This window comes from Peromyscus californicus, unplaced genomic scaffold (assembly GCF_007827085.1).
Source record: "Peromyscus californicus insignis strain IS unplaced genomic scaffold, ASM782708v3 Scaffold_10__1_contigs__length_136768540, whole genome shotgun sequence".
NCBI lineage: Eukaryota > Metazoa > Chordata > Mammalia > Rodentia > Cricetidae > Peromyscus > Peromyscus californicus.
In genome coordinates this window covers 58,138,252-58,153,881 of record NW_026294391.1, presented here as the reverse complement: position 1 = coordinate 58,153,881, position 15,630 = coordinate 58,138,252, and the positions used below count along the sequence as shown (strand labels likewise).

Below are 15,630 nucleotides of genomic sequence, written 5' to 3'. Positions count from 1 at the left end.
CAAATAAATCCTCCCTTTTATAGTTATCTTGGTTGTGGTGTTTTATCACAGAAATTAAAAAGTAACTAATACAGGGGCACGAGAGATGGCTCAGCAGTTAAGAGCACTGACTGCTCTTTCAGAGGACCTGGGTTCAATTCCCAGCACCCACATGGTGGCTCACAACTGTCTGTAACTCCAAGATCTGGCACCCTCACAAAGACTAACTAACATGTAGGCAAAACACCAATGCACACAAAATAAAAAAGAAATGGGTATGCAAGACGAATGGTTCTTTGAGAGCCAACAAGATTAAAAATTTTTTTTAAAAAAGTAACTAATACTACAGCTAAGAGAATCATTAATTGATATAGAGGATTTATTAGGTGCTGATCAAAAGCTTAAACAAATACAAAATCCTATCTCCTACTAGGCTATTAGTCATTCAACAAACACTTGCATCATACCTACTTCCAAACTAGATGTTGAAGACAGATGGATGAGTCAGCCACTGTCCTTCTCATCAAGGATAATATGTAACATTTTAGGCATGAGGTTTTGTTTCCAAGGCTTTTTTCCATATAGGACTATTTCTGATCCTCCTGGCAGAAAACGGAGACTCAGAACTGAAAGTTACTCCCATGAGCTGCTATCAGGACTCCGCTTCTACCTGAGGCCGAATAAGCAAAGGCAGGCGAACTCATAACCATCACAGCAGGGCTTCTTCCTCCCCAAAAGGTCTGTGGCTCGGTACCCACAGCCACTTGACTAAAGTCTGGCTGGGGAGACACTTGAAATTCATCCCAAGCCCTCAGGATCTAAAGGGTTCAGCAGCTGCATGCTATGTCCAAGTCTCTACCACCGTCAAGACAAGATTCCCCCCACACCGGGGGAGGGGGGACGGCTCTAACTTCCAGCTTCTGGCTCATCTTAAGCAAAGAAGTTACCAGTGTGTTCTTCCAAGTTCCTAAGACGAGGTAGTAAAGGAAGGGAAATAAAACTGGGTTCAAAAAAGGTCAATACATGTTGGCAGCATCTGCCTGGACTATCTCCCCGCACCTGGAGGAAGCGTGGGTTGCAAAAGTGAATAAAGTACCACAGGAGCACAGCAGAAAGAGTCAGATGGCTGTAAAGAGCTGGGACTAGCTGAGTGGGAGTCTTGCAGGACGAACAGGAGTTTTAGGGAAACAAGAGGAAAAAGTACGGAAGGCTTCCCTGCCCTTGCGCCCAGTGCTTTCATACAGGACTTAGCTGTCTGTGGCAACACTGTCTCCTTCTGCACCATCTCCCTAAGAGTTAAGACTCAAGAGTTAATGGCAACTCTTAGGAATTAAGTATCACCAATATCTGGCCCAGAGGCCAGCACAGGCTTAGCGTGATGATCAGGGTAGGAATTAGTCTCTGGAGCCAACTCTAAATCACCAGATTAAAGATAAAGTGCTTTCCTTTATTAAGGGACAAGAAAGAACATTAAAGGGGAAAATATCTCAGCTATGCCCAAACTCAGCCCTTTTAAAGACAGTGTCTTGTTACATAGTCCAGGCCTGGCCTGGAACTCTTGATCCTCCTGCCTCAGCCTCCCAAGTGCTAGGATTCCAGGATGAGTCATCACCACACCCCACTCTAAAGGGCCAATTAAAAGCTCATTTTGAAGGGGCACAGCCAAATTCTTAAACTATGGTGAGGGAAGAAATGATAGTTGACATTTTCCTACCCAGGACCCCAAAGCGATGTTTTAACCACAGTAAACAAGTAGCCCTAGTTGTTCATTCTAGAAAGTAGAGCCACAGCCAGAGGAATGGTAGCTGCCTTGCTCAAACTGTAGCCAGCATCTGGGGACCTGGAGGGGCCAGTTTACTCCCATCAAATAAAACTGCGTGCAGACGGATCAGCAGGAGTGGAGCTGGGAGATCAGGCCAGTTCAATAGGCTAGGAGTTGGAGGGGCTAGGCTGGGAATTCCTCAAGCAGGGTCTATCTCTGATCATTCTCTGTGTCTCTGGTGTCTCAGGGCACCTGGCAGTGTTGTTCTATAGGGGTCCCCTGAAAAATGGAGTCTCAAATTGAGGCCACAGTTCAGTGAAGTTGGTCGTCCTGTCTGCCTGTCCATAGAGGAAGGGCGCCTTTCTGCAGTTAAAACATCCAGAGAATACAGCTTTTAAGCATGGCTCCACCCAGATGTGCATTCTTTAACAGTTTCATCTAGAATTTGTTCCATCAGAGACAATGGCTCTCCCTAACTTGGCCACCTAGAGGAGGCATCCCCTTTGCTGTCCCTCTACCCATAGGGGACACCTATTTGCCACATATACTAGCAGCTCCTATTGGCGCCTGGAATTCAATCAATGTGCCCTGTGAAAAGGGATTCACCATCTGGACACCTTTCCTCCTCCCTCATTCCCCACATGCCTCAGGTAGTCTGGAAGCCCCAGGCACAGAATACAATAGCTCTCTGTACACCAATGGTGCTTCTTTCCTAAACCTACTGCTTCATTAACTTGGAGTTATAAGGAAAGATTTCACTGGGTTTTTTCTCAATGGGGAGTAAATTTATGTAATCTGTTATTCCAAGGAGGTAATCTGGTTCAGAAGCTGGAATACAGCAAGATCTTACTACCCAAAATCCTCATAAAATGATTTCCCAGCTCAGTTTCCCGAGCTGCACTGTTCCCACATTTCAGTAACGAACCTTTTCTGTATCACTTTGAGTGAAACCATTCCTTAAAACCTACTTCTCAGCCTTCATAAATAGATCCTTCCTCATTTTTAAACTTAAAGTGTGTTTTTGCTGGTGAAAATTGAAAATCTTAACTGATGAAAGCACAAAAATTATACATAGAAATAGAGTATCACGAAGCGCTTTGGTATTTGTGTACAGCGCGAGATGCTTATTTTAGCCGAGGCTGGGCCTCGATCTCTCCAAACAGTCATCATTTCCTCTTGGCAAACACTTCCAGCAGATCCTTCTTTCTGGCCTGTTTTCATCCTCAGGGGCTGGGCCTGCTTGAGAGGCCTACTGTGGGGGTTACCTTTATAGTACCCCATCTCTCTCATTACAGCTGAGATGAACATTCTGAAAAGTGCCCCCTTCCCTATTCCTTTTGTCCCAGGATTTTCCCAGTGGCTGCTGAGAGAATCAGCTAAGTCTTGGTACTCCGAAATAGATACAGAGGAGGTTCCAAATGGGAAGCTCAAATGCAGCCACTAACATCGGAGACACCATTGGAGCAGGCTTCTTCCTTTCTCTGGGTGGCTGTTGGCCAGGATCCACATTCTAAAAGTATTTCTGTCGGTACCATGAAAGGAAAGACAGATATTCTGTCTTCTAAATTGCATTTGTTGAGCAGGGTTTAGCGATGCATGCCTGTAATCCCAGCAGGTGGAGGCAGGAGGATCAGGAGTTCAAGGTCATCCTTAGCTACATAGTAAGTTCAAGTAGAGCCTGGGCTACATGAGACCCTGTCTCAAAAAACAAAAAGCAAACAAGAAAAAGATGAATTGTGTCTGCTCAAGTATCTCTGGGTCTGAGAATACTCTACACATTTATACAGTTGTTCTCCTACGCTGTGTGAGTGCACGGTATGGCTACCAAGTAAGGAAAGCATGGAGTCCACCCCACACATCAGTTCAGAAGCAGTCATTTAACTTCGATCTGCAATTTCTGGCCTGGTCCAATCTGAAGCATGAAACTATAAAGTAAAAATGTCTTTCATTTCACCTGGATTCCCAGAAATGTGTGCACGGCAAAATCTTTCTATTCTGTTGAAAAGTTGACTGAAGGTAGAGAGACCCATCCCAGTGTCAAAATGTGTGACCCTATGTAGCTATAGCATACAAAAACGCAGTCTTCATTCAAAATGTTAGTGGGTTTGAAAACAGGAGCAAAGCAAGAGAAGACAAGAAGATCTTTTACTTTGCTGTGGCATATATTCTTTTTAAAAAATTAGAAAGTTTTTCTAATTTTCTTCTTTCGCTTATAAAATTAAAAAGTATATTACTCAACTTTGGAGGCATGACCATTTGTGAATAATTCATACATGTGACGGTTTTGTCGCTTCTTTTAACCTAAGCCTACATTATACTTCATTCTTATTATCCACAAATACAATTTATAAAAGACTATATAATGAAGCACTGGGGATGTAGCTCAATGGTAGCATCAATCATGCACGAAATGCTCCCTAGCACAGGAAGGAAGAAGAAAGAGGAGGAGGAAGGTTATGTGGTCCAATAGGTTGGGAAACTCTGGCTTGGTGATGTCCATCCTTAACCATCCATAACACGTCTTCATCCCCAGCTGCACAGTACAACCCCTTGGAAACTTTGAAAACATACTGGTTCCTGCCCACTGTCTCCCAGAACTTCTGGTTATAGAGGACGAATGTCACCAGTAGTTTTTAAATCCTTTTAGGTGATTTGGTTTTGCACTCAGGATCAGTAAAAGATTCTGTGGCTATCGCTTAAATTTTTTAGAATGAAGTCAAAGAAGAATTGCAAGCATTGTGAAGGATTTTGTCCGGGGAGACAACAGAATTGCCTGGTGGCCTGAGTGTCTTGTAGACAATGCCAGTGTATTCCTGGGACCTTGAGGCTGCTTGGCTGTGAGATCAGGATCTCCTCACTCTGTATCAGCACCCGGGGAAAGATAGACCTGCTGGATCTCCAGGCAAACTGCTCACTACTTTGCTACAATCTTAGGCCCTATAAGTTTGGTGAGAAAAACCCCTTAGACAGATTGACTCTGTAACACTTGTGAGCCTAGCCAGGAATCATGCCCCTCCCCCTACCTGGAGACTAGAGCAGAACCAGCAAGACATTCTTAAGGAAGAGCCCTGCCTGAAGGCAAAGGCTGCTGCTAGACTGCTGGACCAGAATCCACCCTCTGCTGCTTTGTTAATGCCCCTCCGATGTCCTAGCCTGGCAGGGTCTGAGGTCAGCAGGCATTGGTCTATAACAATAAACATCCCAAGGCTGCCAGAGCTCTCAGTAGAGCCTGCTTCAATTACAAAGGATGCCCCCCACCTTTGGTTGGCGGTGAAGCAGTGGACACATGTCAATGGGGGAGAATGAAGGTGGAGTCAAAGGAAAGCAAAATCCTGGGGTCGGGGGGAGATGCACTGACAGCCTTAATGCGCTCCTCCGAGCACACGAGAGCATTCTCCACAAGTTCTAGAGCACAGAAGAATGGCTGCAGTTCGGAGATGTCTAGGAAACATTTTTATTCTAACAGACTTAACAGGATCTCCATCTAGGGGTTTCAAAAGACAACATAGCAACCAGGCGTGGTGACAAACGGGTGTAATTCCAGCACCCACATGGCAGAGGCAAGAGGATAGAAAGTGTCAGGCTAGCCTAGTTGTCATAGTGAGAGTCAAGCTCAAAACCAAATAAAGAAAGAAAGGTTTCAAGGACTTGCATCTGTCTGGATAGTATCTGGTGATGGTATGCATGACTGTGGGATATGCACCAAGCATTTTAGACACATTAGTTAGACCCTTGAAATAATCCCCTGAAATGAGTAGTAGGAATGCCATTTTACACAAAAGGAATTGTGGTCCAGACACATCAGTCAGCTAAGACATGCATTGTTCACAGCATGGTTCTTCATAGCTGTATACTATTTTACCACTTCTATCACAGACTTAGCAAAATTTACATAAGAACTCAGCTGTTAGTGAATGTTTAGGTTACTTCCATTTCTCAGGTTAACACGAAAAACCAAACAATGTGGTGAAAACCCTGGCAAATCTCTTGGCACAGTGTCTGATTTTTCTTTAGCATAAGATCCTGAAGGGGAATTGCAGGGTCAAAAGGGACAACCATAAATAACAAGAGCTGTCTTGCTAACAGCTCTGGGGGGCTCCCTCCTGCAAGGGAAGGGAGCCCCCCTGAGTATGCTGTTAGGAGGCCTCAGTCTCCTCACAGCCTCCCAGTTGAGGAGGAGAATTTGTTTGGTACTTTGCTTATACTGAGGAATCAGACTATAAATTGTCAGGAGGATAATTACACTGCTCTCAGAAGCCAAAGAATCCACTCAAAGTGAAAAGACAAAAAAATAGATCTTAAAAACCCATCCCTCCTTTGAATCAATTTTCCAAGGGGAAAAATGCTTTTATTTAGACTAAGGGTATAATTCAGTGGTAGAGTGCTTGCTTGTTGAGCATGAAGTAGGTCCTAAATAAGTTCGATTCCCAGCACCACAAAATAAAAAGAAAAGGAAAACACTTTTTTTCTGGGTTTCCCATAGAGAATTTGCAGATCATTCCGAAGAATCTGTGTTATTTAGGAAAAAAAGTAATAAAAGGTACAGTCAAACCTCAAACATCCTCACTCACGCAAAACAGACATGAATAAGAGATTTTGGTTTCAAGTGTCAGGGACTCACAAACAGGTAGACTCTTACTTTCTTTCTCTCTTTTTCTCATTTTATCTTAGGGTCCCTCCTGGTGGAGACATTTGGGGATAGGAGTGGTCATGGGGAGGGGAAGATCTGGCTCTGCCAGGCAACTCCAACCTCATCTGCCTCAAGGGTACAGCTTCAATTTAACCATCCATTTTTTTTTTAACCCTCAAATAGTCTCTAACTCTGTAACCAACAAACAGGATGGACCGGCTTCCCCACCCCACCTCTGCTGCTGCAGTGGCCCTCCTGTGCTGGGGAGACTCTAATCTCTCCTGAATCCAGTCTGTCCTCCCCCACGTCAGCTCCCTCTTACAGCCCTGTACTAGCATAGGCAACTTCCTGAACTAGAAATCCACACTGTCCTCTTCCTCTGCCACAATAAAGCACACTGGTTTTCAGAGCTCAGACATCACATCCTCCTGGAAGCTTCTGGACATCTCAGCACTGAGTCAGAGCCTGCCCCAGAGCCCTCATTCAGCTGCCCAGCAGTGGGACTCAACCCTCCTCCCAACCGGCTGTGGACCTGCATGCTTGTCCATCTCCATGTAGCCAGAAACCACAGGACATCACAACCTAGGCTAGAAAAGGGGAAGGAAAGAATCCATCTCAAGACAGCTGCCGTAGCTAGTAAAATGCCCACTAGGTGCCAAATCCTGACTTAGCTGTAGAAATGGCAATAAAAACACAAATAGCTCTACCCTCAAAGAACTTACATTTTAAGGTTCTTACAATTTCCAGAGAGGAGAGCAGTTGGAAGGGTAAGAAGGAAGGATGGAGAGCTGTTTGAGGGTTTCCAAGTTAAAGGGCTGGTATCGGGGTTGGGGATTTAGTGCAAACTGGCACACACAACCTTGGCCAGGCGGTGGTGGCACACGCCTTTAATCCCAGCACTCAGGAGGCAGAGGCAGGTGGATCTCTGTGAGTTCAAGGCCAGCCTGGGCTACATAGTGAGTTTCAGGAAAGGTGCAAAGCTACACAGAGAAACTGAAAAAATTAAAATAAAAAAACTGAAAAGATTTTAAAAAATTAATAAAGGGCTGGTATCCAGTTGTCTCCTGCACCACTAGCCCCACGGTCTGTCACACAAACTTTGCTGTAAGCTACTTATATAAATACTTACTCATCACACCTGATTGTGGCACTATCAAAGTAGCCTTGTCCATTAAAACGCTGCCATCTTGTGTACTCTATCATTTGTAGCAAATACGTGGGACCAGAGGACATTATATTGAGTGAAATAAGCCAGGCACAGAAAGACAAAACTGCATGTTCTCATACTGCATGTTCTCACTCATATGTAAAAGCTTAAAAAAAACCAGTTGAGCTAAATGTAGCTCATTACCAGAGGCTGGAAATAATGGCAGAGGGGTTTTACAGGGAAGCCGGATAATATACACCAAAATGCAGTCTGCTGCAAGGGAGAAGTTCCAATGTTCCTTAGCACAGTGGGGTAACTACTGTTCACAAGAAACCCTACATTTTTTATAAATATCTAGGAAAGAGGCTTTTGAAGTCTCCAAACACAAAGTAATGATGAAGAGATAGAAACAAAAATCTTGATTTGATCAGTAAATAGTGTATACATGTATTGGACTATCACATTGTACCGCATAAATAAAGACAATTACTGTGTGCTAATAATTATTTTAAATGAGTAAAGAGAGGGAAATGTTATCTACCCCAATTTTATCACTGCATATTGTACATATGAACTGAATTATCACACTCTCTAATAATTTTATATGATTAAAATAAGACTGACGAGATGTCTCAGTGGGCAAATCATTTGCCATGCAAGTCTGATAATTTGAGTTGAAGCTCCTTCCACCCACAGAGTGGAAGGAGAGCACTGACTCCCAAAAGATGCCCTCTGACATCCACATAAACATCGTACATACATACACAACAATAAATAAAATAAAAATGAAGGCCCAGGGATATATCTTAGTGGTAGATCACTTGCCTAGCATGTGATGGGACACGGGTTCAACCACCACCTTCACCAAATTAATTAATGGGTAAATTAAAAATGAAAACTAAGGCTGGGGAGATGATAGTGCAGTAGGTAACACCAGGCCAGTGAGAGACCCTGTCTCACAAACAAAACAAAACACCATGAAGTCTCACCAAAATGACTGCCTAAGCATGAATCTGAACAAGGATGAGACTAATAAACGTGCTAACGTGGAAAAGCTCAGGAGGCCCCAACTCTACATGAAAAGTGACAGGCAACTAAAGATTGCTGAGAGTTGGAGAAACTATCTTCTCCAGGGAAGAGCACAGCAACTGGTTATCTGATACCACATCGTCCACCCTGAAAACATATGTACAAGGAACATTACACAGACCGAGAAGGCCATACTTTGGAATATATATATATATATATATATATATATATATATATATATATACACACACACATATACGCATGTAACAACAATTAATGGAAAGAGACCATGAATTTGAAAAAGAGCAAGAAGGGGCATATTCGGGGGAGGTTGGAAGGAGGAAGGATGGAAATGATGTAATTATATTATAATGTCAAAAATAAAAGAAATAATTTTAAAACAAAACAAAAAACAAGAGAGAAGAGAAACAGAGTAGCAACACCACACGAGACTGACCTCTGACCTCCACACACACACGTGTGTGTCTGCACATACATTATTTTACACACATATAGGAACACACACAAATAAAAATTAAAATAAATTTGCCTGAATGAAACTACGCAAAGAACTGATTTCTTGCTTGAACGAGGAAGATAAGGTTTGTCATTCCCAGCTGGGAACAGAAGATTCTAGAAGGCTCTAATGTTATCACAAGAGGCTCATGATGACTACAGATCCACTAAGTATTATCTAGCTACTGAACAGCCAACTATTCTTCTTATATTTGAACATAGACGTCTCGTGTATAAAACTATAAATTAAAGCGAAAACTGTCAATAGCATTCTATCGTGTTTTGAGTTAGATTTTTACCATGGAGGATTTTGGAAGTCCTAATTCCATTATTGGGCCGCAAACCAGACTGAATTGAAGGACTCTCTGGGGTGTGAACTGGGGTCTTGACTCTAGTTGTTAGCTCTCGTCAACTTTCAGGAGACTGGTTTTTAGCTCTTCAGCTTGCTGTCCCCTGCTGATGTGGTAGGAAGTGAGATGGTGCCAGCCAGACAGACCAGGAGCGCTGAGGGGAGAAAGCCAGTCTACTTACCTGTCGGTCTCTAGAACCTAGCACAACAGTAAGAACGGAAACAAAGTTGGGCCTAGTACTATAGAAAGTAATAATCCAAAGAGAAGATGAGTGGGGTCCTCAGAAAGAGTACAGAGCAGCAGAGCCGATAAGCCCGTTAAGCTACTTATGCACAGAAGGCTAAGCAATCCATTCCCTGGAAACATGTATGCTAAATGCATTTCTGGCAATCATTTTACTTTCTTGTTCCCCTTGGTTTTTAATAAATGAGCTTTTGGAAATGCCAACTAAGCTCTACTACAGCAACAGAAAATAGTCAAGATGCCTCATAGCTACAACTGAACCACCATCTTGAAGGGTCAGTGTAAAGATCAGTAGTAAAGGACCCTGATGGGAAGGGGACCTTCAGAGGCCAGTGTGTCGATGGCTAACTCCCCTTTCGCACCTGAAGATCATTTCTCCAGAATAAACTTCACTCTAAACTCAAAGCTTTAACACGCCTGCTCTTTGTACCAAGCAGGGTTGGGCATCCTTCCTCTCCAGCTCCAGCTTGCCTCCCACAGAAACCATGGGGTGGGAGCTGTTCTTTAAAGCATCCCTCGGGGACGAAAGGAATCAGGAATTATTCCTTATCCTGGACAAATTCCAGCTAGAGAAAATGCCAGAGCAGGGCCTCTCAATGAACTGACAGAGGGCAGAACCCTGGTTGAGAATGTCAGATGCCCCTTCTGAATCAAGGATTTCTGTCACTGACTTTCTCTGTGACTTGGCCAGTGCCACATTCCTAAACTGGCAGACTGAATACGTTCCTGGATCACAAGTAACAGGAATACAAAAGAGAGAAGAGAGGAAGAGAGTCTAGTAAGAAACTTTGAATTTCAGCATACAAGTGATCATTGAGTCATTTCAAAGGGATAATGCTTTATTTCATGGTTTCTACCCTTCATTTAGAATCACATGTATGGAGGCACTACAATCCCCTCATTACTCAGCGTTACTACAAGTCTTGATCTCTATGAGTGACTTTGGATGGGTCCTTTCCCCTTCCTGGGCCTTGGCTGTCATGTGCTATGATACTCACAATGGTTTAATGACTGAATTTTTGGTTCACATAGTATAGTATAAATAGATTCCACTCAAGCCAGAGAGGTACAGACAGGGACAGATGATGTCAATGCACCACTCTTCTCCTGAAACTTGATCACCTTCATCAGGGTCAAAGGTCAGCCCAGAAGCCATAACTTAAGTCTTCTATTCCTCTCCTAGACTGACATCTTGATGTTTTTGTCACTTTAACTGTTCACGTGTCTAAAAAGGAGGAGATTAAATTTCTTGTTTCTAAAGAGGAGGAAATTCTAGTGGACATTTTGGTGTTCAAATTTCCAGAGAAGATGTTTTCAACACATGGAAATACCATAAAACAGACGAAGAATTTCATGGTATTCAGGGAGAAAATGGGAGGTGAAGAAAAAATTACAGAAAGTGGGTTTGGTTCCAACCCCCAAACCCATTCTGTCAACCCACTGTCCCAAGAGCCTCTGAGGATGACAGGCAGGACAGAGACAAAAATCAGTCCTGGCAATGTGCCTCTCAAGTCTCCCAAGATCCCCTAAGCTCCATCAGTCTCCAGAGGGCATACTCGGTCCTTCTAAGCAAGAGCAGTGTAACTCAGGGTGTATGTCTCATAGTGGCAAACTGGCTGTGGTCAAGAGGTGGAGATTTCCAATTTTTCACCCTGGGCAGAGTTATAACATGCTAGGACCATACTTTCAAGCAAAATAAGCCAGCTGTCCTTTATGGCTTGCAGCTAGGGTGGTCACAACATTGGAAAATCAAGAGGCAGGGATACAAAAAGAAGAGCAGCTTTCTGCCTTGGATCTCACTGACTGTAGTCAATCCAAAATAACTGCAAAGATACAGCAGAGCATTGTTTCTCACAGAAAGTCCATGCGCTAGCGTGAAACGATAGCTCGCCAGTGTTAGGAAACATAACTAAGGGGCCAGCGAGATGGCTCAGCAGGTAAAGGCTCTTGTCACTGAGCCTGACGACCTAAGTTTAATCACCAGGACTCACATGCACACACACGATAAATAAATAAAAATGTAATAAAAATAAAATAGATCTACCTAGAGCTATACAGTGTTTCACTAACTTCCTAGTATCTCAAAGGAGATATTATACCCCCAGGCTGATGTCCTGATTGCTTTTGTAATTATCATCTAAGCACCTACAAACATTAAATAGATCTCTGAGGAAGGAGTAGGAAAGCTTGGATTGACTCAGCATATGGCAGCAGGCATGGAGCTATTTCCCACTGGCTTTGACCATAACAACTTTGAGAAGAACAGAGTAAAAGCCACAAGATGCAACAAAACGGGTCACATCCAAAGCCGTATGGGGCAGGGGGGACTCGATTTAGAAGCAAGGCCTTGCCTGGGATATGGCAACTGCCATAGATCCAGTCAGAGGGGCTTGGTGGAGACCAGAGTGGGCCTGTTTCCCTACCACCCTCATTCTCCAGTTAGGAGAGTTTCTAGGGCAATCTCAAAGGGGCTCAAGTTACCAAAGAACAGCCTTGGGGGGATTGTTGCTAGGCAACCAAGCCAGCCCAGTCCCACCCCTGTAACCTTGAAGATGGAGGGAGTTTGACCCGAGACAGTGTAAAGAATCACGTGGAATCCTTCAGTATCCACTTTCTCCTCCTCTATCTTCCCTCCCATCCTGTCCATCCTGTCCTCCCCCTGCTGCTCCCAAAGCCCCAGCCCAGCCTGCATGCTGGGGGCCAGTGTGACTTGTCACTCTTCAGCCCTTTAGTGGCAGCCAAGTTGTCCCAGTAGGGAGGCTCCTAGCTGCTGGCCTGTCAGCTGTCATTCACATGTTTCCAAACCTCCCTCCTTCCCAGATTTCTCTTTCCCACCATGGATGGAAGAAACAGCTACAGGAAGAATGTGAGAGGAAGTCTAGCTAGACAGGCAGTATGTAGGGCAAAATGCTAACTGGAAGTGCTGACCCTCAGCAAGATGCTCGGGAAAGATGTAGGGATGCTAGGAGGAAAGGGTACTAGAAAGACCAAACAAAAAAGACTGAACCTGGCAATGGCTGCTTCTTCGCTCATGATCATAATCTAATATCCAGCCTGCTGGACACCTTGTTGAACCTTATGCCTCAGCAACAAGGGGGTGCCAGATGGTCCTCTGATCATGCTCCCCATCTCTCTTTGCATTTGGCATTTCCCCTCAGCCCATTGTAGTAGCCTACAGCTACTGAAAAGAATGCACTGGGAAGCTCAGGAAGAGTCTAGGGCAGGAGACTAGAATAGCCGATCTTTTTCAGCGACTCACAGAAGGTCGGCCGCCCTGTTTGCTGTATGCAGCAGTCCTTGGAGTACCTCAGAGTCAAACAACATGCATATTCTCAAAGGCCAGTGACCACACTAGAGATAAGAGGCAGACACACTCTCAGCTCCTGCAAACTTCCAAGAGGCCAGATCAACGGCATTTTATCTTAAGAGTCATTCCTTTCCTTTAACAACACACCAGTGGCCCTCGAACTATCTCTTTCTAACCTAACAGATAACTGGAAAGGGTTAGGCCCTCAGGTGATTTGATGAAGCCATCCCAACACCCCAGCCCATGGGAAGGGCTGGCTGACTCAGCACACAAAAAAGTGAGTTGGAAAAACAGACCTTCCCCTCCGGCCTCAACTTACCCTGCTGAACTCAGTAGGTGGCTCTCTGCAGGCAGTACGCTGCAGGCTGGACAAGGATTTGGAAAAGTAATCTCCAATCGGTTTTATCAAATTTCTCGTAGACTAATCCTGGTAATCAGTGGAACCCCAGGAGCAGAAAAACAACGACCTTCTTACCCTCTTTGTTAACTGAGAAGGAACCAGACCCAGGGCCTCACCTTTCCTAGTCCCCTGCTTCACAGCGGCTCCTGGTTCCATGTCCACATTCCATCTGGCAGTCATCTGTGTCTTCCACCTTCCTTTGCTCACAGGATTCAGTTTATTTTTCTCTAGCAGTGACCTCTGCCATCTACCTCAAAGGTCAGAGACCTTTATGAAGGAAGAGGGGTGGCAGAACCTCTCTGACTCCTGTCGTTTCGTAAGGGGTGGAGTCTGCAAGGAAGAATGGCTGACCTAGACAATTCTCTCCCAAAGCCTCACTCAAAAGTCAACAAGTAGCCATCTTCTGCCTCCATCTGAAACTTTCTGGAACACTGCCCCTCCCCCCCACCCTCCCACTCCGTCTCTCTCTGTCTCTGTCTGTGTCTCTCTCTGTCTCCCTGTCTCTGTCTCTGTCTCTTTCTCTTAACCTCCTCTAGGTGCAAACTGGCGATTACCTGTCGTGTCTCTGCTATTATCAGCATTTCTAACTTATCTCTCTCTCTCTCTCTCTCTCTCTCTCTCTCTCTCTCTCTCTCTCTCTCTCTCTCTCTCTCTCTCACACACACACACACACACACACACACACACACACACACACACACACCCATCCTTGTTTTGAGAGAAGTTCCACATTCTAAGGGAATGTTGCCTTTCTTCACAGAGGAGATCCTCCCTATTCAAAATGTTGAGATTCAAAGTAGCAAAGAGCCAGGGCTCCCGCCAGCCTAACAGTCTCACAGGTTCTTAGTGTTCAGTGAAGAAACTCCCGGGACCTGGCGTTTCTCGGGCATTTGTCTGGGTCTTAAAGCGAACACACTTTTAAGAAAACTGGTGACAGTTTCTTTAAATGGTTCTCTCCAGCAAATCTGGGCAGCGGGACCTTAGCGGCTGGGGATCAGCGAAGCCCGGGACAGTCTCCCCTCCCCCTGCCGGTCACTCCCGGGGCGGCAACGCGGAACGTGCGGGGAGAAGCGGGCGGGAAGGGCGCTCAGAAGCTGCTGGGCGCGGGAAGGCCGTTCACACTCCAGCACGAAGTCGCACGGGGCTGGCTGCAGAGGCCCCGCCACCCGGGAGGGAGGGAGGCAGGCATCTCGGCGCGCTTTCCAAAGTGGCCGATCACCAGAGACGCCGGCGCGGCCACTCGGTTCCCGACGCCACCAGGACGCTTTGCTCCGTACCTCCCGGGACCCTATGGATCCCCTCCCTCTCCAAGCGCTGCAGAAGCGGCGGCAGCCCCCAGACCGGAACCCTGAGGGCAGAGGGCCCCTCGGGATGGCGCGAGCGGATCCCGGGAAGATCGGACGGCGGGAGGGCGTCCGGGAGGCCGTGTCCCTCGATCTCCGAGCGGCAGCCACGGGCGGACCCAGCGGGACATCCCCAGAGGAGGGTGGGAGAGGGTCGCGGGTCGCAGGCGCCTCGCGCCATTTACCTAGCAGTTCTTCGTCGTCCTCCGGGCCGATCAGGCGACAGGGAAGACGGTGGCGGAGACGAATGGTGCGCCGGTACAGGCTGTCGGTGCGGCGCCCCAGGGCCAGCAGGTGCCCCTCGAGGTCCTCGAGCAGAGCCAGCGAGTGGCCGCAGAGGTCGGCGAGCTGGCGGAGCAAGCTGAGCGCGGCCAGGTGGCTCACGTCGCGGAGCTCGGTCAGCGGCTGCGGCGGGTTGCGCGGGCACAGACGCTGGGGCACCACCACGCGCCGGTAGAACGGCATCCTGGGCGCTGGCGAGGGGACCGATGCGGCCCTCTAGCCTTGTGGCGCCGCTGGCCCCCCGAGAGGCGGCCGCGGGTGGAGCAGGGCGCTAGACGCGGGCCGGTGAGCAGCGCGGGTGGCTAGGCGGACAGGAGGCTTCACAGCCTGTAGCGCCGGCTCCCCGCGGGCTGCACACTCGCAGGAGCCACCAGTCCCTCTGACTCGGCTCCGCTGGGCTCCTCCTCCTTGCCTTTCTCCTCCTCCTCCCTCGCTCTGCTACTTCGGGATTCCCCCCCCCTCCTTTTTTTTTTTTTTTTTTTTTTTCTCTTGCGGTCAGAAATTTGCAGATTAACGCTTGATCTGGGAGAAAAGAAAAAAGGAAGTAGGAGTAGAAAGAAGGAGCTGAGAGTTAAAGAAGGAAGGTCTGCGTGAATGTGTGTTGAGGAGGGTGTGATGTTCGCTGCACGGAATGTGCCCGCG

The 15,630-nt window shown here is 46.4% G+C and overlaps 1 protein-coding gene across 5 annotated transcripts in view; it reads right to left on the bottom strand.

Annotated features, from left to right (window-relative positions):
- The window catches only part of Nhsl2 (NHS like 2), a 260,656-nt gene extending 245,300 nt beyond the window's left edge, over nucleotides 1-15,356 (bottom strand). For 2 of the 5 annotated variants that reach the window (XM_052734006.1, XM_052734015.1), the window contains exon 1: nucleotides 14,892-15,356. In XM_052734006.1, coding sequence (XP_052589966.1) covers nucleotides 14,892-15,171 — 280 coding nt within the window. In that variant the 5' untranslated portion in view covers nucleotides 15,172-15,356. The remainder of the gene's footprint in view (nucleotides 1-14,891) is intronic. The other 3 variants (XM_052734037.1, XM_052734049.1, XM_052734056.1) reach the window with 3 other exon arrangements.
- Between the last annotated feature and the right edge of the window lie 274 nt (nucleotides 15,357-15,630).